Source organism: Dermochelys coriacea, chromosome 7, assembly GCF_009764565.3.
Source record: "Dermochelys coriacea isolate rDerCor1 chromosome 7, rDerCor1.pri.v4, whole genome shotgun sequence".
NCBI classification, from domain to species: domain Eukaryota; kingdom Metazoa; phylum Chordata; order Testudines; family Dermochelyidae; genus Dermochelys; species Dermochelys coriacea.
This window is the reverse complement of record NC_050074.1, coordinates 37,315,755-37,338,534: the sequence shown is the minus strand read 5'-3', so window position 1 is coordinate 37,338,534 and position 22,780 is coordinate 37,315,755. Positions and strand designations below refer to the sequence as shown.

The 22,780-nt window shown below is 40.9% G+C and overlaps 1 protein-coding gene across 1 annotated transcript; it reads right to left on the bottom strand.

The window, feature by feature from the left end:
- Nucleotides 1–2,063: 2,063 nt before the first annotated feature.
- GP9 (glycoprotein IX platelet) lies at nucleotides 2,064–6,343 on the bottom strand. The gene is made up of 2 exons (XM_043519070.1): nucleotides 6,197–6,343; nucleotides 2,064–3,420 (listed from the first exon to the last, which is right to left on the bottom strand). The coding sequence occupies exon 2, from the start codon at nucleotides 3,402–3,404 to the stop codon at nucleotides 2,787–2,789; it is 618 nt and encodes a 205-aa protein (XP_043375005.1). The 5' UTR covers nucleotides 3,405–3,420; nucleotides 6,197–6,343; the 3' UTR covers nucleotides 2,064–2,786.
- Between the last annotated feature and the right edge of the window lie 16,437 nt (nucleotides 6,344–22,780).

Below are 22,780 nucleotides of genomic sequence, written 5' to 3'. Positions count from 1 at the left end.
CTGTTTCCTTGAGATTCTCTCTTGTAGAGATAACACGCGTATGCCCGATTTAACAATGACAGCCAAATTCTAATCTTGGATTTGTGTGTGCAGCTCTCACTGAAATGTGCACATGAATCTGGAGCCAGAATTTGGCCCTGGTTTTTCACCTGAGAATGGTCAAGCCTTTATAAGTCATGCACCATCCTGGCTGGGTAGATAAGGGCACCATTGATTGTAGTCCCCTCATTGCAGCTGGTAGATTTATTTAACATCAAACAGTATGTTGCACTGAGGAAAAGTAGTAAGGAATACAATACAGAATTGAAAGGTCAGGGGAAAGTTAGCTGGGTGGAAGGTGATTGATACTGTTGGAATTTGGCCAGAACACCAGGGTTAGCATGCACCTACTTCAGAAATGTGCTGCCAAAATTGTGAGGAGGCTTCCTAAAAACCACTCTGCTGTGGTTTCGCTTTTGCTCCCCTCCCTCCCACCATAAAGCACCTTGCTTTCCCTGCCTTCAGTTTAAGTCCCTGTGCCATCGGATAGTCACTCACACCCACTATGCTTCTCTCTCCCCTAACAAGAAACCACCAGCACCTCCTGGACACTCCTCTCAGGAGCTCCTGTACTTTGTGTGTTCTTCCTTGAGTTAGAATTGGTGGCAGATGGAGCGGGATGAGGGGGTGTCATCATGTGGCCTCTGGATCTGTGATGAGTGAGCACGGAGTGGCTACTTTTTGGCAGGGGAGGAGCAGGTCACTTTTTTGATTTTTATGGGAAGGGGTTTGGAAGAACAGTAGGTAACTTGTGGCCTGAGGGGTTGGAGTTTGAGTCCATTCTGACCTGAAGGAGGGCAGCTGGTTGAAAAGAGGATCTCCTGTGGCCTGGAGGGGTAGATCTTATGTGTCTCAGGTGAGGAGTGTTGTGTCCCCTGCAGCCTGTGTTCAGGGTCAGGTAAGAAGTAGGCTTTGTGAGTCCTGGGAGATGAAGTAATTGATTGAGGACTGGCCCCCTTGGGGCCTGGGGAGGGAGGAAAGTCAGTTAATCGGGATGTCTTCCCCACCTGACTTGTAGGGGGGCCCCTGGTTGCAAATTCTGGGCTGAGTGGACAGGAAGGTTGGGAAAGAGAGGGAGGCTGCTGCAGGTGGTGCAGCTCAGCTCCAAGCTCTTAAATCAGTGTGGCTCATCAGTAGTGTGCATGGACAGGTAATGGCCCCTTATCCTTCTATTAGCACTCCTATTTGAGGCTGGAGGCCTCGCTCTTCTTAGAGCAGTTACGATAAATAGTCATAGCAAACTTACTTGTATCATGGAAGCTGAACAGCAACCAGCTTCAGCCAGGAACCTGAGGCATTTTAACAAGTAACTTGCACAGGTACCTGCAAGAAACTTCCTTCGGCTCTTTCAAAAAGGGCCATGCAATCATGCAATAGTGACATCAGTGCTATGTTGCATCCAAAAAAGACAGGTTTAAGAGTAGCAGCCATGTTAGTCTGTATTCGCAAAAAGAAAAGGAGTACTTGTGGCACCTTAGAGACTAACAAATTTATTTGAGCATAAGCTTTCGTGAGCTACAGCTCACTTCATCGGATGCATCCGATGAAGTGAGCTGTAGCTCACGAAAGCTTATGCTCAAATAAATTTGTTAATCCAAAAAAGAGAAGCTCTAGAAGCAGAGAACCTCCTCCAGCCTCATTCTAGGGCTTTGGGTTAGGAGGAACTGTGTGTGAGGTGTGCCACATACTGTGTTTCTTCTAGAAGTTATTCAGAGTTCTCCAATCTAAGTATTGACCCTGACTAATGTGACAGATCTGAGAAGATCACAGCATGAAGTCTCATGGCTGGGGCCCTTATAAGTAGTTCAGGTTGGGGAGAAGATAGAAGCTTTAGCTGCCCCTATAATTTTCCTGTGAGGAGATATTTTACTCCCCAGAGAGAGAGAGAGATCTTTTAATGGTTTTGTACAAAAATCCTAGTAATTTGTGGCCCCCCAAAAAACCAACCCAGAAATTTTGCAGGTTGTTTAACCAATATCTGTGGTTGTCCCGTGTAATTATGCAACAGACTGGACAAAAGTGAATGCACAAGAAACACCCTTTATTTAATTATCACACACAGAGTACAATTTTTCTCAGGTGTTTTCTAGGAAATTCAGTAGTATATAAAAGGACTCCTTAATGGATGCACATTAATTTTCAGGAAGCTTAAAATCATGCTTATTAAGGGACATATCCAAGGGCTGGCTCCAGTAGCCACACTGGTTCTGCTGCCAAGAGAACCTCTGCATGCTGTCAAATTCAGCCCTCTCCTCTGCAGGTGCAAGTTTGCACCTGTTGAAGTCAATAGGACTCCACCTGCATGATGTAGGATCAGAGTCTAAATTTGTAACAATAGTGCAATCAAAATCCACCAGAAACTAGCTGGCAGTAGACTGTAAATAGCCTTTTCCTAGAAGAGCTAGGAGTTCATTGGTAAAAATGTGAAATTAATTCTTCAAAAATCACAAGACTGGACAAGTAAATTTTCCTAACTACTTTCCTTAGATATTTAGAGAATGTAAGCTTAAAATAACTTATTCTGACTTGCCAGTAAATAAATTTAAGTGCATTTTAGAGGTGGCCTCCAACCAAAATCTTGGATCTGAATACTGGATCTTCATACAAACTTCTCCCCACAAACTTTGTGGCCTGGGACCCATCTCAAGTATGCTTACACTCGCATAGCCAGTAGAAGCTAAGAAGGGTATCCTTTGTATTAGGTTAGTTTGGCATTTCTGTGAAGAGCTACTGGTGACAGCAACATCTCATTGTGACATGTAATTTTCTAGGTTATGCTTCTGCAGCAGCGGGACAGCAGAATAATAATCTCTTGTGGTAACCTGGTAGGCTAGCTTTTTGGAGAACCTCAGGGCACATGACGTTAAAATAAGTACAAGTATTGCAAAAGTGATCAAAGCGAGGTCTCGCCAAAAGAAATCGAGGCATTTAGTTGGGAGGGATTTCCTACAGCTGTCCAGCTCATTCCCACTCAACTGGCTCAAAGGCTTCCCCGCACTGGAAGCTGGGGTTGCACAGATGACATTGGCAATAGACGATTCGGAGAAGTCCTCCAGCCAGAGTTTGAGATACAGAATGTCACAGTCACAATTCCAGGGATTGTCGGACACATTCACTTCCTCTAAGCTATGTAAGCTGTCAAATGCTCCAGTACGAACTGTGGTCATACTATTATTTTGTAGATAAAGTTTCCTGGTGCTGACAGACAGGGAAGGCACTTCTTTCAGTCCCTTTGAGCTGCAATCTACTAGCCAGCCCTTCATTTCTCCGAGTGGCTTACAGATGCAGGGCAGAGGGCAGATTTCCGCATCAACTAAACAGAACAGCATTAATGTAACAAATCCTGCAGCAGTGGGGATCTTCATGATGGTTATGTTTTCACTAAATAAAGGACAAAAACATATATATTTAAAAACAACTGATTAGTTGTCATGGTTCTAAATGTAAAGCTAGAATATAAAGTTATCCCCACTTCATCCTGCTTTAGGGTCATCAGAAAATTCCGAGTTTCCTGGAAGACTTTTTTCACGCCCTACAGTTCCCATAATGCCATTCTGTCCTAACCTGATTAATACAAATGCATTTATGAAAGAGTGTGGTGAATCCTTGCCACTCTCACTTCGTGCTTTATTATACAAAATATTACTGCCAAAAACTCTTGAATAGAGATGGCCCAAGTAGTTGGTGGCTTGATCCAGTTTTAGGTTAGGGTTTTTGATTTAGGTTCAGGGCTAGGGTTTGAATTTGGTATTGAAATCATGTGAGATTACAAATGCTGAGCTCACAAGACTTTTGCCATCTTGAATGGTAAAAGTTGATTTTAAGAAGTTATCTCCAGAGACTTTTAGCTATATCCCATTTGGAAAATGGATCCTTTCTGTTATGGATTTGACCAGAATTGGTACTTTACGGCTGGGTTCTGATGTGAGAATTTGAAGGGTGTGTATTAGAGGTTCTCTTTTTTTGGCCTATCACTGCTCTTTTATTTTGTGCATGAATTCACACATCCATCCATAAGAGCTTATTGTTTAAGATGTAAAATGAATACAAAACTACAAATTGTGCTTATTTGTACTCTGACACAGCTCAGAGCTCACTTTTGGGGGGATACCACCATCATGTCTTAGGTTGGCAGGTAGTTATCCCTTTGCGGTGGCAGCCCCTGTTGTTTTGAACTGGCTCCCACCTATCATCCATCTCGGTCCCATCCATCCCCTCTTTACACAACTGCAAATATTTCCTCCCCATCCCCTAGTATGGCCAATCAAAGGACTTAACAGGAATTCCAGATCCAAAATCCTTTGCACTGTTGGGGAAATCCAGATCCAAACTTTGTGGTTTGGAACCATCTCTAATTATGCCCATAATTCACCCCATAATTAGAACTTTTCTTTTCCCCTTCCTTCTATGTGGAAATCCATTGATTAAATGTGAGATTTTAAGAAAATAATTCTGATTGTGTGGTGCCCTGAATACTAATCTGGGGAGTGGGATATACTATTAATAGGTGTCAGTTTTCTTATTACTGTACACTCAGACCTTCCCTGTCCCCTTTCTCCACCCCCAAAAAGAAGGTGAGATCTACTCTATTAGACTATAGAACTTACTTTGCAAGTGAACGTTGGAAGTCCAGCACAAAAGCAATTTAAAACTAAAGTAGGCAAAGCATTGGAGTTGGCAGACAAATAGAAATTATCTAATGGATTTATTCTGTCTATCTCTAACCTCATGTTAGAGTGCCTTTAATTGGAAATTATACATATGTAAGCATAGAACTTGGACAGAATATTCTTTGATATCTTAAAATGTGACCAGCCTTAATAACCCCATTAGGAAAATGTCTCATTTGGCAGGGTAAAAATTGAACTGATATTGCTTTCTTTCAGTAAACTTATTAAAGGCTGAGATTGGATTGGTTTTGCTTTTAATAACTTTTTGCCTCAGAATCTAGAGAAAATATCAGTTTCCTTTCAAGTAGCTTGCAATACAAATTATTAATTCAAAGATACTGAAGGCATCAATTCTGGTCAAGTCTTGAATTTTTGAACAAGAAATTATTTAGGTATCTACACATGCCCAGATGTAGATACAGCATAACGCTTTTATTTCCTTTTTTCTAAAATAGCTACAACAATCCAAAAGCCCTGCATAATGAAAAGTGACCAGTGTGGGATGGCAGAGCTGCTTAAAACTCATCTTATCCATTCTGAAATATAATGGTCTAAATGCTGGTCCTGTTTTCTTAATGAAATCCTAGATCGATCAAAGAGAGAGAGAGAGATCTAAACACAGCTAATGTGACAACCATATCGCAAAAAAACAAGGCCATGAAAACCTTTCTTCTAAACTATAGTGAAAGCAAAAAATATAAACAAAAGCCATTTGTTTCAATTTCCAGCTGATTTGAATACTGGGAAAAAGACTTACAACCTTGGAGCTTTAAATCCAGGTAATGCTCCAATGCCAGCTTTGATCTACTTAAGAAAATCTTTTGCTTTCATGGATTTGATAACCCAAAGTAGTTTTGAAAGTCTTATATTGTCTAAGCAAACCAACCAACAAAACCAGCCCCCCACAATTCCCTTTTAAACGCTTGTAAGGAGCACACCCTGCTTAAGGGAGATTTCACATTTTACTAACTCTATTTACAAATATGTGACTGAGACCTGTGTTTAAAAAATAATAGTACAGCAAGGTAATTAGTTTCTCAAAATTAAGTGAGGCACCTCTTGATTTTTATCACAATTGTCTGGTGAAATACCATTTCCCTATAGTTTAAGTTGGATTTCTGCTCCATAATACTATGAACTTCATCACAGAACAGCTGGAATATTAATTTTGGCAATTTCTAATCTCTTCATAATCACAATTTAACCCTTTGGTGCTGAGTCTAAAGGAGTGCCCTGCTGCAGCTTCAGGAATCCAGTAGTGGTTAGTAACTTCTTAAAAGTGGCTACACCTTTTAATCTCAACCTGATGTGTCAGTTTGTGGATAAAGATCTTTAGATAACTAAAAGCAGGGTGAGCAAAGCCTATCCTAAGGATCCTCTACCATGGTTTAATGAGTAAACACCAAGAAATGCTAAATCAAAAGGAAATGAGACCTGGGCAAGAGGAGCAGGGAGAAAGGAATTGGTGAGCTGCATAGCTTGCTTACCTCTGTGTGTGTATATATATTTGTTTGGGTGTTCGATCCTTTCCCTTGTTTGCGTAGTAAGGCTTTGAAGATCTGCAGTGCTGGATTAAACATAACTTTGTTGGGTTTTTAAAGATCTAGGAAGGAAATGAATGTAACAGATGACAAGCCTTCTGCCTCATCTGTGAGGCAGCAATTCCTCTTGGGAAATGTGTAGAGTCAAATAGCTCTTTGAGCTTTTTTTATATTTCAGCAGAAAAGAGAAGAATTTCATATTTTATTATGTTTTTTTTATTTAAATATTTTTCCTCTTTGAAAGGTGACAAGTTCCTCAAAATCCCGAAATGACTCACCTCCAGTCTGACAAGTATTTCTTCATCAGAAGTAAAAATCTAGAGGTATAAAAAAGTCAGCTTGGACTTTATCAGATACTGGGACAGGCAGGATAAGAAATTGGTGTTAAGTTCCAGAAACAGCTAAAGCTAGATCATAAGAGTTTTGGGGTTTTTTTTCATCAATGCTAAGAGTGTTTCCATTCAGCCCTTTCCACTGAACTTGTAAAATTAAATCTAAGCCACTGTAAGTTGACAACATATAAGAATAAAACATACATAAGGCAATAAAATACTCCAACAAAAATTACAGTACCTGTCAGGAGAGGAGGCTGGCCTTGATTCTTTATTGTTCATCCATCTTTTGGAACAGCAAACCAATCACCACTGTTACAAAAAGTTACCCAGGTCCAAATTTTCAGCTCTGGCCTTCATTTAGTATCTTCTTTTCATGTGCATACAACTGATTGTACCCATAAAAGTGGACATGCAACCATTTTGTGGCCACAAAAACCTATTTGTACATATAAACTGGGCATTTGGCTACCTCGTTGCGCTGTGTGTGCTAAATGGACATGTGGTCATATTTGCACCACACACTCAGTTGCATGCACAAAGGTGGATGTGAAAAACACACAGGTTTGAGATTTGCCAAAACTGTGGCTCTGAATACTTAAACAGCTGAACATATACTTTGCAATTCCTTCTTCACTCTTGTAAAGGAGGACCAATAGATATTATTCCCCCCTGCACATTTGTTTTATACATTAACTATAAATGTATGGCTATGCATTCAAGTTGGGAATTTTATAAATGATCAGTCATTGAGGACCTCAATTTTTAAAACTGCATGCCTGTATGTACAGGTACAAAAGTGATTTTGTAAATTCATGCCTAATTTTCAAGTGCATTATCCTAGTTATTCCTGCAACTCAGGTATTTGAATCACAAATGGTCAGTTAGATGCATAAGTGCATAGATGCACAAATGGTCAGTTAGATGCATAAGTGGATGATGCATTGCATATGCAGATGAATAGATCATGCATGCAGTCTCAGTGACTGTATGCTCCAGTTAAACAGAAAATTGTGCACAGTTCTAAAATTTTTTAGTAACTTTTTTATTAAGGCAAAGTTCAGATAAAACATGAACATACTACACTGTACATTACTTATTCCTTATTCAGGACCAAGTTAATATTTCAAAGAACTTGCCTAAAGATGCTGGATTGCTGTCAGGGGAGCCCTACTTCTCTGAGTGCACCAAAAGAGGTTACCAAATTTTAAAATACCTATCCTCTTTTTTGGCACTTCTCTTTTGTGTACATACTTGGCGTGAAAGCTTTTCCTTTACAAAGACAGTCCACCTTTTACTATACCACAATTCCATAGGAGGAGGAGTCACATTATTCCAGTAATGTGCAATATTGAGTCTTGCTGCCAATAATAAAAAGAAGTAAATTTGTATTTCTGTTTAAAATGCAGATCCTTTACTGGAGCATTAAGTAATGAACTCAGAGGATCTCTAGGAAGCTGGTGTTTTGTCATAAGATGAATCTCTTTAATTATTCCTGGACTCAACCACCACATGTGCAAGAATGTTCCCCTTTCCTCTCAGTCAATGAAGCTCCCCCCAAGTAGCAAAAATATGATGGATCTTAACTGGAATCAAAAGGATGCCTGACATTTCCCATTTATGAGACCCTGTTTGTAGTTGTTTATAACTGTGCCAGATTTTAACCATTTGGAATGAATGATATTGCCCATGCTCAGTGTCTTCCTCAGGCTGAATGCTTTTGGAAAATTTCAGCAAAAATATTTTTGCTCTTTCTAAGAACAAGGCTAGGGAAATATACAGTGTTTTACTCTGTTTAAAAAATTCTGGTTACTTTGTTTTTGAAAAGCTTTTGTGCCCCCATGCTTTGGAGCAGGGACTTGACATTTGGCAGGGAGTGGTCTTTGTGTCAGGGATGTGCTGTTTGATGTCTCTTTGCAAATCTGCCCAAATTTGGCCTGGGTAGAGAATGGCACTAGTTAGTGAGGAGAATGGGACTGGTCAAGGGGCCAGGGGTAGGAAAGAGACAGGACTGGACAGGGATAGGTTGGAAGGAACCAGGAAAAGTGGGTCAAACTTAGGACATGGCTACACTACAGTTAAAAACCTGCAGCTGGCCCGTGCCAGCTGATGCAGGGCTTGGGCTGCAGGGCTGTTAATTGCAGCGTAGAGATTTTGGGCTTGGGCTGGAGCCTGGGCTCTAGGATTTGCAAGGGGAGAGGGTCCCAGAGCTCAGGCTGCAGCCCAAGCCTGATCATCTACACTGCAATTTAACAGCCCAGCAGCCTGACTCCTGTGAGCCTGAGTCAACTGGCATGGGCCAGTTGTGGGTGTCTAATTGCAGTAGAGACATACTCTTGGAGGGAATGGTCAGAAGAGTCTGTGCCTACAGAGCCCACTCTCCTCTAGAACCTGGAATGAAACCCAAGATTCCTGAGTCTCACTATTTCTCTGCTATCAATAAATAACTGTGAAATTTACTGGTAAAATGTCCCCTCCCTCTCTACTGTTGGTCGACATACAGGATGACAGCCTACTACTACTCTGAGTTACTCTGTCAGCTCAAGTGGCAGAGGTCTGTGAGATGGATCTAAGCAAGGGCTCCAACGCTGCTGATGATTCCTGGAGGTGTCAGTAGGATGCCATATAATGGAATTTCTGTTTTATCAGTTTGCTTTTTAAAAAATATACAGGAAATTAACCCCACACACACTCTCTCACAAGCCCACCAGAAACCCATATGCTAAAAGAACACTATTAAGGTTGCAAAGTCAAGCACTCAAAAGTCAGGAGATGCCAGAATTAAAGTTGCATGTGCATCCTTATTTTGTCCCCTTGTGCATCTGCATTCTACAGTAGAACTTCAGAGTTACAAACACCTCTGGAATGGAGGTTGTTCGTAACTCTAAACAAAACGTTACGGTTCTTTCAAAAGTTTACAATTAGATATTGACTTAATACAGCTTTTAAACTTTACAGTGCAGAAGAAAAATGCTACTTTAAACCATCTTAATTTAAATGAAACAAGCACAGAAACAGGTTTCAGAGTAGCAGCCGTGTTAGTCTGTATTCGCAAAAAGAAAAGGAGTACTTGTGGCACCTTAGAGACTAACAAATTTATTAGAGCATAAGCTTTTGTGAGCTACAAAATAAAAAGAGTTATTAGTAATGCACACAGAAATGATATACTCTGGTTCAGTGCAGGAGACATGTCAATTGCTGTACCTTGCCAACAATAGCCAGGAAAATGGTGGGAGGTTATAGGAGGTTTTCTTCAGAGTACAAAATCATAGAAAAGTAGGCCTGGAAGGGACAGCAAGAGGTCACCTAGTCTAGCCTCCCAGTCCCGCACTGAGGCAGGAAGAAGTAAATCTAGACCATCCCTGAGAGGTGTGTTGTCTAACCTGTTTTTAAAAACCTCCAGCCCTTTCTGCTGAAATTGTAAGTTTTGTAAAAATCAAATCTAAGCCACTTTAAGTTGACAACATGTAAGAATGAAACATAAGGCAATGAAATACTCAAACAAAAGTTACAGTACCTGTCAGGTGAGGAGATGGGCCATGACTCTTTATTGCTTCATCCATCTTTTGGAAGAGTAAACCAGCCCAACATCCATTACTGTTACAAAAAGTCACCCCCTCGAGAGGATCAAGGTTACAAAAGTGACCCTGTCACAAGGAAGGGGTCAAGTGTCCAATGACTCCAATGGCTACTGTTATGTCTGACTCTCTCAACTCTCCCCCTTTAAAAAAAAATCAAATGCAGATAAAACATACCAATCCCAAACAACCATTGTACAGCCAGTTAATAAAGCACACACAGAGATACAGACTCTAGAGGATGGAGCTCGGCATAGGTGACCTGAAACCTACTGAGAGATGAGAATAATTTTCTCTAATTGACACTTGTGAGATATGATCATGTCTGACCCTCTAGCATTCTTGTTCAGTTTGCACAACAGAGAGGTGGAAAGGGGACAGTTTGGGCATGACACTGCTCTGGAGCAAACCCCCAATTCTTACGAAAGGAGCCATATGACCTCTGAGCCTCTCCGTGCTAATGTAGAAGCACATACAGTATATTCAGGCCTTGTATGGGGGACCAAGATTTCACCTCATACCAGTTAAATTGGCCCAAACTGGCAATCATCCTTCATGTGTATCTTTCATTGACGTTAATGGGAGATTTTCAGGGAGAATAACTGCAGGGTGAGCTATGTACACACATTTTGAAAGATTTTTATCTGACAACAGACTGCTACTAAATGCACTCTCAATCAGAAGCCAAATTAAGATGAAGGTATATGATATTGTACTCTTCAGTTTATTCAATGACTGGTTCACTTCATCCTCCAGTTCATTAAATCAAAATGTCCTTTGGCCCCGAAGTCCTAAAGTAAGGGCTTGTCTACACAGGAAAGTTTTTACTTATAGCAATGACATAATAACAGTAGTATAATTAAACTGATACTTACACGGGTATAATTCCCTCGGTGGACATTCTTATGTTTCCACACAGGAAGTTATCTACTTGTATTGGTTTAAATTCACACCTTAGCTTATACAAGTATAACTTTCCCATGGCTCTGACTTCTGTCCCCTGTTAAGAGTCCAAAGCTGTGGCTCTGCCCAGTGCTTCAAGAATTTTAGCTTCAGTCTTAATGGCACTGGTTTGCATCTTTATTTAAACAAAACAATGCAAAGCATGTAAATATTAAATAAAAGTATGATGTGTCCAGGTTATATCATGACAAATTTCACTGTAGGGACATGTCAGGAATATAGTCAGGACTTCTGTTCCTAAGTAATAAAACCAATGCATGGTGATTCATGTAAAACTGACTTTTTGCTAGTGTCAGATCTGATCAGGAAAATATAAAAAGCCGTTTTATGTGGTAAGTCTAATGGCCATATATTTGAGAGCTCATATAAATGTCTCAGGCAAAGCAAGAATTATAAGGATTCCTCTAGAACCCTTTTTTACAAGTCACAATTTAATGGCTTTTGCCATATTTTAAGGACTTGATTGAAAAAATAAATCAAACACTTAAGGAATCAAAATAAAACTTTCTGGATTCATAAAGTAAATAGAGTGACCTAACAGCAAGTGTGAAAAGTCAGGACAGAGGGTGGGGGGTAATAGGAGCCTATATAAGAAAAAGATCCCAAAATCGGGACTGCCCCTATAAAATCGGGACATCTGGTCACCCTAAAAATGTAAAACTCCAAAGGAAAAAATCTGGAAGCCCTAACTAGGATTAATTTGGTGAAAATTGTCTTTAAAAGAACAGTTACTGTCAAAAACATAAATAATTCACATTCCTTAAAAAAAAATTTTAAATGCAGAGATTCCTGACTCCTTCAGAAACATCTGGGCCAGCTGCCTGAAGCTTTTATTTAGACAAACTCTCAATGGATTTAATGACTAAAAGTGGTAGCAAAGGGCCTTGATCTAATAATATTGTATTGAAGTTATGCACATTTTCAAATAAATGTGTTCACTATTGCTCTAAGACCAAAATATATAATGCTCTGTATGCGTTTATGTAAAGGCATGTTATTCAATATTATATATGAGTGTGTATTTGTGCATGTATCTATATCAGTTGATGTATATAATGAATGCTTTGTTTAACAACACAACAAAACAATCATTTGTTTTTCACCTTTCTGGGCTTTCTTCTATGAAATTTAAGAATGGACCTGAAATAGCTTTTCCTTAGTTTCACCCACCCACTATTTGAGTTTTACTTGGAGTTTTGGGCTCAAAACCCATTTCTCAAAAGTGTCCATGTTACGATGGACCCTGACTTTTTGAGGTTTGGATCAAAACCTCACGAAATCTCAGAAGTGTTGTGTTCTGAGAGTTCAGACTCATCTCTGCTCAAGTTGCTTGTGAATTTTAGCGCATTTTTTCAGTGAATCTAATCTGTGTTTTGAATGCGTAATAAAACCAAGGTGAGTTTTTTGTGTTACATATGTGCTGTACATCCCTACTTTGTAAGGCCTCTCCTCTGTTTCATGGATGACTATGAGCAGCTGTCCACTGGGGAAAAAGAGGGGGGAAGAGAAACTTCTGGGATTTATTTGTTTACTTTTAAATTGACTGACCTTTAGGGAGCACAAACCTGTTACCAGCAGCCCAAAATTAGTTAGGACCTTTTTCTTAAAAGATGATTTTTGGTGCATGTTTGTTTCTGAATGTTTTTAAAAACTGTTTTGAATAGTGCTATAATGGGGAAAAGATGAAAGCCCTACAAATCCTTTTAGAATTCCAATCTTTTTCCTATGAATTGGAGAAAGTGATTTGACCCTGTAGCAGGGTGGCCACCCATTACTGCCCTGAAGGGCTTGAAATCAGCCCTGGGAGAGGGCCACTGCTAGGAAAAGCAGCAAGCCTCAGCTGATTGGGGAACCAGCCACAGATGTGACCACACCCCAGTTAGGGCCCAGCTGGCCCTTATAAGAGGCCAGTGAGCCAGGAGCAAATGCTCAGTCTCTCTTTAGATGTGGAGAGGGATGGGCTTGGCTGCCAGGAGTTAAGCAGGGTACTAAGACTGGAGCAGGGCTGGGGGAAGGCCAGAGCAGCTGGGGAGCTTCGGCCTGGAAACCCTGCAGGCATTGTTAAAGGCCAAAGAAAGGTACTGCAGTTGCAGAGGCAGCAGCTCCAAACCCCCCTTGTTGGTGATGAGTGACACTTACACTGCAAAAAGAAAAGGAGTACTTGTGGCACCTTAGAGACTAACAAATTTGCTAAATTTGTTAGTCTCTAAGGTGCCACAAGTACTCCTTTTCTTTTTGCGAATACAGACTAACACGGCTGCTACACTTACACTGCAGTCTGCCACAGGAAATGGGGGCTAGGTGATGACTGGCAGTGGCCACAGACTGAGGTGAGGTGAAGTGGGGATGGGGGGGGTCTCTGGGGAGAGGAGACCCAGATCTGTGGGGGTACTGCTAGGGGGCAGCACCCCAGCCTGAAAGGGGCACTGGGGTCCAGGAGGAAATCGGGCCCAGCGGCAAGTGGGACACCGGCCTGCAGAGGGTGCTCTGGAGGCTGGAAATGCTAATTCCCTGGACAACCAGCAGGAGGTGCTGCAGGCATGAGTCCTCCCCTGTTACAGACCCCTATTTAAATAAATAGGCCATCTACCTGTCAGCTGCACAACAGTCTGATCTGTGAACAGACTGCTGATGTTGTGAGTGGGGGGGAATGGGGAAGATCTTGCTGATTTAGGATTTTCTTGAAAGATTTTGACTGTGTGTGTTTTAACTGCTTTGATTCATTAGCACTTTATGGCTTAAAAACACCTTTATTACAGAGTAAAGACAACTCGGAAGGCGAATTGTAAATACAGCTGGTGATGCATCCAAGTAAAGAGAGATCAGGAAGGATAGTGCATTCTAAAATGAAAAATAAAGGCCATGATGATATTGCAGCCATGGAATTGCCTTTGGAGTACAGAAAAGAATACATTTAGAAGCTAGGTAGTTGCCGGTTCACTAAATATACTATATAGATATATCTTCCTGCATATATGGTTCTCTTCCTTTAACAGCAGATAATTTTGTTGCAAGTGATGCAGCTTCTTAGAATATAGAGATTCCTTAAAATGCCCAGTTTCCCTATTCTTCCATGTCCCTGTATCCCACAATCCATTTCTATACATATTAAGGGAATGATCCTGTTCAGAATGGAAGTACATTATTCCACAGAGCAATCAAGTATTGTACTTTCTGTAGTCATTAAAGGAAGTGTGGAATATTTATATTTGTCCCCACGGTTGCTTAAAGTTCTTTGCTATTGTATCACCCGTGATAAGTGACTTATCTTTGCATTTGGTCCCAAGCTTCTTTCTCTCTTCTTTCCCTCCCCATCACTTTATTTATCCATGGTGCAAGTGGTCATTGATCACATTGAGCCCATGAATCTATTAGACCTGAAGAGGACTGTGGGTCAGATCCTACAGTCCTTATTCATACAGGTTAGTCCCAGGGGGTCTTAATGTGTCTTTGGGATGAGTAAAGCCTGCAGGATTGGGCCTTATTTTTACAGCTTTAGAGTAACAGCCATATTAGTCTGTATTCGCAAAAAGAAAAGGTGTACTTGTGGCACTTTAGAGACTAACAAATTTATTTGAGCATAAGCTTTTGTGAACTACAGCTCACTTCATCAGAGCTGTTGCTAGTTTCTCCTGAACTTAAGGAACAGTGATTTGGTGGACATTATCAAATTTTCCAAACAACCTCATTCACAGCCTTGTTTCTTCAAAGTACTCTTGGAGAGTTTTATTATGGGGCCTAATTCTCTCATCAGTTGCATGAGTGCAGCTTGTATTCACTTACAGAGAAGAAATGAACATGCAAGGGGTGGAGTGACTGGACTCCTACTGTTTAGGAGAAAGGACACAAATTAAAACTAAATGCCTAGGCGAGGTGCATGACTAGCCAGGCTGCCTGCCTATGTCAAGTCTAAGTAACATGCACAGCAGAAACCTGAATCCTCTTTACAGGAAGTTTATAAATAGCTATTATCATTCATTGCCAACAGCTACTCTTAAACTCTTCAAGATGGAGGTCTTTAGAGAATTGTACCCATTCCTCCTGCTGAATGGCTTTGCTATTATCTTGTCACACGTTTTCAATATACAACATCATTAACCCACCTCTTTTCTCCTCTGAGTTTTACCTCTGATAAAACCTGATTTTGATGCCTTCGTTAAAGGGCTTTTTGGTAGGATTGCTGCCACTGAATTCTTGGGATGTATCAAAGTAGTCCTCTGTATAACAAATACGCAGAATTAATGTTTGTCATTGGGAGACCCATTGCAAATTAGTGAGTAAGCAAATGATTAAAGAAACAAAACAAAGGGTAATGGATCACAACGTGCACTTGTTCTGGCTGCTTTAACATATTCTAGAGCCTGGTGTGGCTCCCAGGATCAAAGGGGTAGACAAAAACCACCTATACCTCCATGTAATCCTCTAACACACCTGGTGCTCTAGTCTATAAAGTGACTATATTATTTGGACATAGAAAAGACATTTTTACATCCCATCTTCCTGTTGTTTGTAGGCTTCTTTTTTTTATTGTAGGTTCACTATGGATTTGTCCAATTTAGCTTTAAATACGTCAAGCATTCTACCACTTGCTTGGGAGACTTTTCTACAGGTGAACAGATCTTGCTCTTAAGAAAATCTTCTACCTAAAATATCCCTAGCTTTATCAAAGTACTCCTAGTTTATACCCTTTTCATTATGGAAAATAATGCCTCTGCCTCCTTGGTTTACATCCTTCAAATATTTGTACATTATTACAATGTTCACCTTAGCGATTGCTTATCCAGGCTATAAATTACAATTCTCTTAGTCTAACTTTGTAAATCAGTGTCTCCAACCCCCTAACCACAACCCCAATCCTGCTCACATGGGTAGCCCATTTATATTGATGTGGCTATTTACATTGGTAGAGCTAGCAAAATTTGGTCTCTTTTTTTTTTTTTGATTCTAGGAACACTGTCTCCAAAACTTTCATAATTCTCTCTGAATGAATACAAATAACAAATCTGATCTAGAAGTCAGCCCTGGTTAGACATTAATATGAACAAGTCAAACCTGAGTGTATTTTTAAAAATGTGCTTTTTCATATTTTTTAGCTCCCTTTTGCATTTAAAGTTTTAAATGGTGTGCCTTACATGCTGGGTCAATGCAGATGTGAGGTCTGATTTTACATACTGACAATTACATAGATAGACTCCATTAGAGAGCATTTACAAGAAACAAAACACCAGATAATCTTCATTTCTTTCCACTAGGGGTCACTGAAGTCATTTTTCTTGATGGATGCTGTGTCTATGGCTTCTGGCTCAATCTATATAATACAGGTCTTAAATTAAAATAATTGTCTGCAAGACTGAAACATTGTTTTAGAATATCTTCTGAGATCAAAATATGGCAGAGGTGCGTGTGGACAAAAGGACTAATGCAATCTTTGGCTGCGTACCCAGGGGAGTCTCAAGTAGAAATAGGTTATTTTACCTCTTTGTTCCTGGATCTGATACTGTAATGCTAGGTCCAGTTCTGGTATCCACAGTTCAAGAAGGATGTTGATAAACTGGAGAGGGTTCAGAGCAATGTTCCCTCTAATTCTTTCCATTCATGTGTGGAATGAATTTTGTTATGTGCACCAATCTTGAGGTAATATGAGGGTGATTTATATCCACACATATTATAGCATAGTTTATCCCAGTGGTTCCCAAACTTGTTCCGCCGCTTGTGCAGGGAAAGCCCCTGCCAGGCCGGGCTGGTTTCTTTACCTGCTGCGTCCGCAGGTTCGGCTGATCGCGGCTCCCAGTGGCTGCAGTTCGCTGCTCCAGGCCAATAGGAGCTGCTGGAAGTGGCACGGGCCGAGGAAGAGAAGGAAAGAAAGGGGGTAGAGAGATCAATGCAGTGTCCAGAGTTGAAGTGCAATTACAATTTTGCTTTTAAAAAATAAATAAATAAAAAATCATCCCTAGCTATTTCAGGGCCCTCCCTCTACTTTTACAGAGCACAAACAGCATCACTAGCCCAGAATCAGACCCATGACTTTGTGCCTAGAGAAGTTGCCCACTCTCTCCCCAGGCCCCATACCCCTGAGTCCAGGTTTCCCAGTTTGCGTTCCCTTGTGTGTGCCAATCACACACCCGCCCAGTGTGTTGAAGCAGACCCAGAAGTTGCTGGTGCTACTCGCTAAGGGTTGCAGCTGCGCTAAGCATGGCCAGGCTGCTCAGCCACTTGTCTTCTGGTCCCCCTTTTTTTTTTTTTGTACTGCCCTGAACTCCTGGCCACTTTGCAGCCATGCACAACTTCAACTCTCTGCTCTCACTGGCTCCTCCCCAATGAGGGGGGGTGGGGGGGGCCTGGGCGAGAAGACCATCCCCATCCTGACAACTCAGCATGGCCCAGAGGAGGAGGATGGGGAGGGTTTTATGCAAACATCAGAAGGCAGGGTACTGTGTAGTGGCCCTGCGAGTCCTGGGGTGAGGCAGGGATGGGGACCCGCCTGGTGCTGAGCCTATCTGCTGCAGGGAGAGGTGCCCCTCCACTGCCCCCTCCCCACAAGCCAGGTTGGCCAGCGCTCCCCACTACCCAGTTCCTGTTCCCACAGCTGGCCCTGCCACTGTTCTCCAGCCCCACTCAGCTCCTGAGTGCTGCCTTCCCACCACTGTTGAGGATGTGCGCACCTGCGTGGCACTTGGAGTGCTGCTTGGCCATGCAGGTGTGCAGCTTAGAGGGAACACTGATTCAGAGAAGAGCCACAAAAACAATTAAAGGATTAGGAAACCTGTCTTATGTGATGGATTCAAGGAGCTCAATCTCTTTAGTTTAACAAAGAGAAGCTTAAGGGATGACTTGATTACATCCTCTAAGTATACAGGGAACAAATATTTAATAATGGACTCTATTAGAAAAAGGTGTAACACAATCCAATGGTTGGAAATTGTAGCTAGACAAATTCAGACTGGTAATATGGCATCAATTTTTAACAGAGTAATTAAGCATTTGTACAATTTGCCAAGGTTTGTGCTGGATTCTCTATCACTGACCATTTTTAAATCACAATTAGATGTTTTTCTATGCCTCAAGAATTATTTTGGGGAAATTTTATGGCCTGTGTTGTGCAGGAAGTCAGACTAGATGATCACCATGGTCTCTTTGGGCCTTGGAATCTATGAAGTTTTATAAATCAGATGACTGATCACATTTGTTTGCTTTATGAACCCCCCCCCCACCCCGGCTTGCATTTCTTAGTGAAAAGAATGTTCACCCAGGGTTTGGATTCAAATCATCCTTGGTAAAATATTACTGTCATTTATGGTCCATTATAACAATGATAGAGGTGCACTTGGGGAACTTCTCATTATAGCTGACCCCAAGTCGTCATCTTTAATGGATGCACCACTAATGCAGTGTTTTTCAGGACCTCCTAGCACCTATCCTGTTTGCTGTGCTCCCTGGAGAATTAATCCTCTCACAGAGTTACTAATCAATGGTCAGTGATCCTAAGGGGAGTCAATAAGTTTTAATGCGTGTTTCATTAGCAGAATGTGTGGCCAATATCCTGCCAGGAAGCTTTGGGGATTTCTGTTTTAAAGAAAAAACAACAAAACAGTTCTGCCCCTTTCCATCTTGCTTGTATTACTGAATTAAATAACTTGCTCTTGTTAAAAGCAATTAGACTGGATGGGGAGCTAGAAAACTTTCTTTCATTCTAAACACAACATCTGTAGCAATCGCTTTTCAGTCAAACCATCACCCGTTGTGACCTTGACAAGGACTGATCCAAAGCTGATGCCTGGGGGAGCAGGTAAGCAGTTAATTGAAAGTGGCATCAGTTTTTTGAGAAAGACAGGGCCAAGAAGGGAGTACAGGCATTTCAAGCCAATATTTAAGTGAGGCTTGAACTAGTAATATTCCTCTATTATACATTTGTCGTTTTATTAAGTTAACACTTCAGGTAATGTATCATAACTGCTGCTTTGTAAGAGATATTGCTGTAAGGAAATTAGCAAAATCTAGTACCTCATCAGGGTGATTAAATTGCTGCCTATCATTTTTTACTATATCATATTTTAAACCTTAGTGACTATATTAAAATATTACCACAGTGTTTTTCCATTTTACAGCTAAGCTGTAGAAGTTCAATTACAATCACATTAAAGAGACTGACTTATCTGGTATTTGTTGCTGTTATGTTGCTTGATATTGCGGGGCTTTTGATTGTTTACTTTTATGATCATTAATTTATTTAGCAAAAAATGTTAATTTTTCCTCTTACCCTAACAAAAAAGCTCTCTTGTGACAATCCTCTTTTGTTTTCATGGACAAACTGTGTCTCAAATTTTCTTTCACTTCAAAACTGTCACTCTTGTTAATTTTTCCCTAGGCAGTGTGACCTAGAGGGTAAGGCTCTGGCTTGGCCTGAGACTCAGGAGAGCTGGATTTTGTTCCTGCTCTGCCACTGGACTGCTGGGTGACCATGGGAAAGTCATTTCACCTCTATATGCCTCAGTTTTCCCATCTCTAAAATGGGGATGATAATGATACTAACCTCCTTACTAATGCACTTGGAGATCTATGGATGAAAGAGGGGTAGGTAGTGGTGTGACCATTATCTGATTAAAATATGACTATATAGATAATTGTTTCAACCACAATTACATATTTGCAACAAATCTTGTACAAAATGTGGCATGTAAAATATCTATGAAAAGGTTATGATTTGCTGGTTATGATTATGCTATCTTTATGCATGTATCATTTTTATATTTGAAGTTATGCATATTTATACCTGGATTTCAAATGTTTGCTCCTGGGGTAACGCACACAAAGTAGTTAGCCAGCATTTCTTGGAGGGACTATTCAAATTGAGTGGCCCATCAAAAGGATACTTAACTCACAATGGACCATGGCATACACCCATCTACACTGAGTGGACTGTCCTATAAACGTCCTGTCTGGAATATAGGTAATGGCTTCCTGCAATGACCAAGCAAAATTGGGCATGAACATTTGATTTGTCCATGTAACTCCAAATACTATCTGGTCACTTGTGATTCTCCACTAGCTGCGCTGAGGCTTTTGTTTGGAAATAATGGGTTTCCTTCCACATGGCAGAGGATATAAATGGCCCTGGAAACCCCTCCATTTTGCCTCTATCTTAGTTCAGCCTCTGGACTATGAACTTATACTAATGGGAGCATCCTAACCAAGGAATGGAGGACCTTCCAATGATTTGGAAGCAACCAGAGACTTATCAAGCCAGCAGTTTATTCCGTCGCTGCTACAAGCGTAAACCAAGAACTTTGCAATTACTGTATGTATTTGATTCCTTTAACCAATTTTAACTCTTGTCCTTTCTTTTTATAAACAAACCTTTATATTTTAGATACTAAAGGATCAACGTGATTTTTTGGATAAGATCTGAGTTGTATATTGACCTGGGTGTGTGGCTGGTCCTTTGGAATCAGAAGAACCTATTTGATTGAGACTGGTTATAAAGAACCACTCTTCTCTAAATCCAGTGTTTTGGTGATGATATAAGAACTAGAATGCCCAAGGAAATGGCTTTTATGACTTCTTGTTAGCCAGTTTTGTGAAACAGGAATTTACTTTTGTTGCTGGTTTGGTATATCTTACGAAAGAATAACCACCAGTTTTGGGTTATTTCCCTTATTTCTCAGCAGTTCGTCCTGAATTTGACATTCTCAATTGTGGCGCACTGAGGCACAGTTACAGGTGTATTATTACATAGGAAGTCTATAGAATAATTTTCTAAACACCATTATAGTTGATCCTACACATGTATTTCTTAACCTGTTGACTTATTTTTTATTCCTTATTATTTTTTAAAAAACATTTCTTACTATTTGTATGCAGTAGCACCTGGAGGCCAGAACTGTGATTTGGGCCCTGTTGTGCTGGCACTGTACCAACACATAATTAGAGATGGTACCTGCCCTAAAGAGCTTACATTCTAAATAGACAGAACATACGGGGGAGGAAGGATTACAGGTAGAGAACCGAGGCACAAAGATTATGTGGTTCACTCAAATTTGTACAGGGAGTCTGCAGCAGAGCTAGGAATTCAACTCTGATCAAGTTTCAGACCAGTGGTTTGACAGGACCATTCTCTGTCTCCAAAGAAGGCCATTTTTCTTTATCTTCTTTCTTTTCGCCATTTATGTAGTTCATCTGCAGTGACATCCAGTGATAGTGATGCTAGTGTAAAGGCTTTCGCAGTGTAGAACCTCTCCAGGGGTGTTTGGATCTAGCTTTTTCAGTTCAGGCTTCTCTAGTTTTTTGTGTTTGTAATATACAGCTGTTTCTGTAAATGTGGGAGAGAGTTTCACCTTGACTGCGCATTTTAGCCACATCTTACAGCACCACTTCTATTTCTGATGTTGACAACAATACCTACCATAATGGGGCAGAACGCAATACCTGAAATTGTCCCTCCCACAGAATGCTTCTGAGTGTTGATTTTTTCATCCAAAAGCCATGAAGGCACCAATCCAACTTCACTGCTGCCTCTCTCTGCAGGAGTATGTGCCTTATCTTTCCTATGCTTTTCGAGGGGCTTTTTTTTCCCTCAGTATAAAACTTCAAGGAGGAAGAATAATCTGGAGAGCAAACATTATACCCATTAATATTTTGGTATGGGTTAGTTGGCTTCATCATAAATGAATTTTGTAGCAAAGCCAGTCGGTTACTTGGTAGCTGAGCAGTCCATAGCAGCCAAAGATATTTAATTGCCTTTTCCCCACCTACTTTGTAATAACTGTGATAGGATCATAAAATACGCAACAAGATTAAACTGCACTCTGAATACTTTGTTGCTTTCTTTATTTAAAGGAGCTTGGATATGAAGAAACTTTGGCTGTGCCTCCAGTAGCAAGAGTGCTGCTATTTTCTGCTTGCGGAACAGTAAATGCAAGGACAGGGCATTGAGCTTTACTATCACGTTGGCAGTTGTTTTCCACAGAATCAATTAGAAATGAATTTGTGGCTGATGCAAGAGACTAAAGCTGGAAAAAGCCAAGTAGTGTAACTTCCCCATTAGCCTTCAGTAGCATTTCTGTCACAGGGCCTAGTCTGGGTGTGAGCATCCACACTGCAAAGCCCTACCTGAGTTATTGCATCTTCACTGGTGTTGCGCTTACCCATGTGTATTGTTAGGACTTTTGGGGTGCACATCCCAGGGCTTCTTGTGCTGCAATAAGATGAGCTGCTCTGACTGGTTCTTTCCCAGTTTGTTGAGAGGACTTGTCTGTCCCTCTGGGCACATAGGAATTGGAGGGAGGAGGGCAGGTGTTGGAGGACTATCAGCACTCCAGTGATTTTAGTCCTCACAGAAAAGTGAGTGGGCAGGTTAATAGCCCAGGAGAGAGCGGAATCCAGGTTCTAATCCATACCCCCAGCTAGCCTAGACTGAAAGCACCACTAAACTCGTGAGTGGGTTTTGTGTGTGGGTTAGGGGCTGTATCAGAGTAAGAGCCTGAGATGACTGCAGTGAAGACCTACTCTGTGAGGTCTGAACTCTCCAACCCTGCAAAAGATCTGAATCATAATTTTGTCTATCTGTGAATTTTGGGTACAGTAGTTCAAACCACAAAATTTGGATCGGTGTCCAGATTTCAAATACCCATTTCTGTGCTGCTGGGATTGTGTATTGGTTC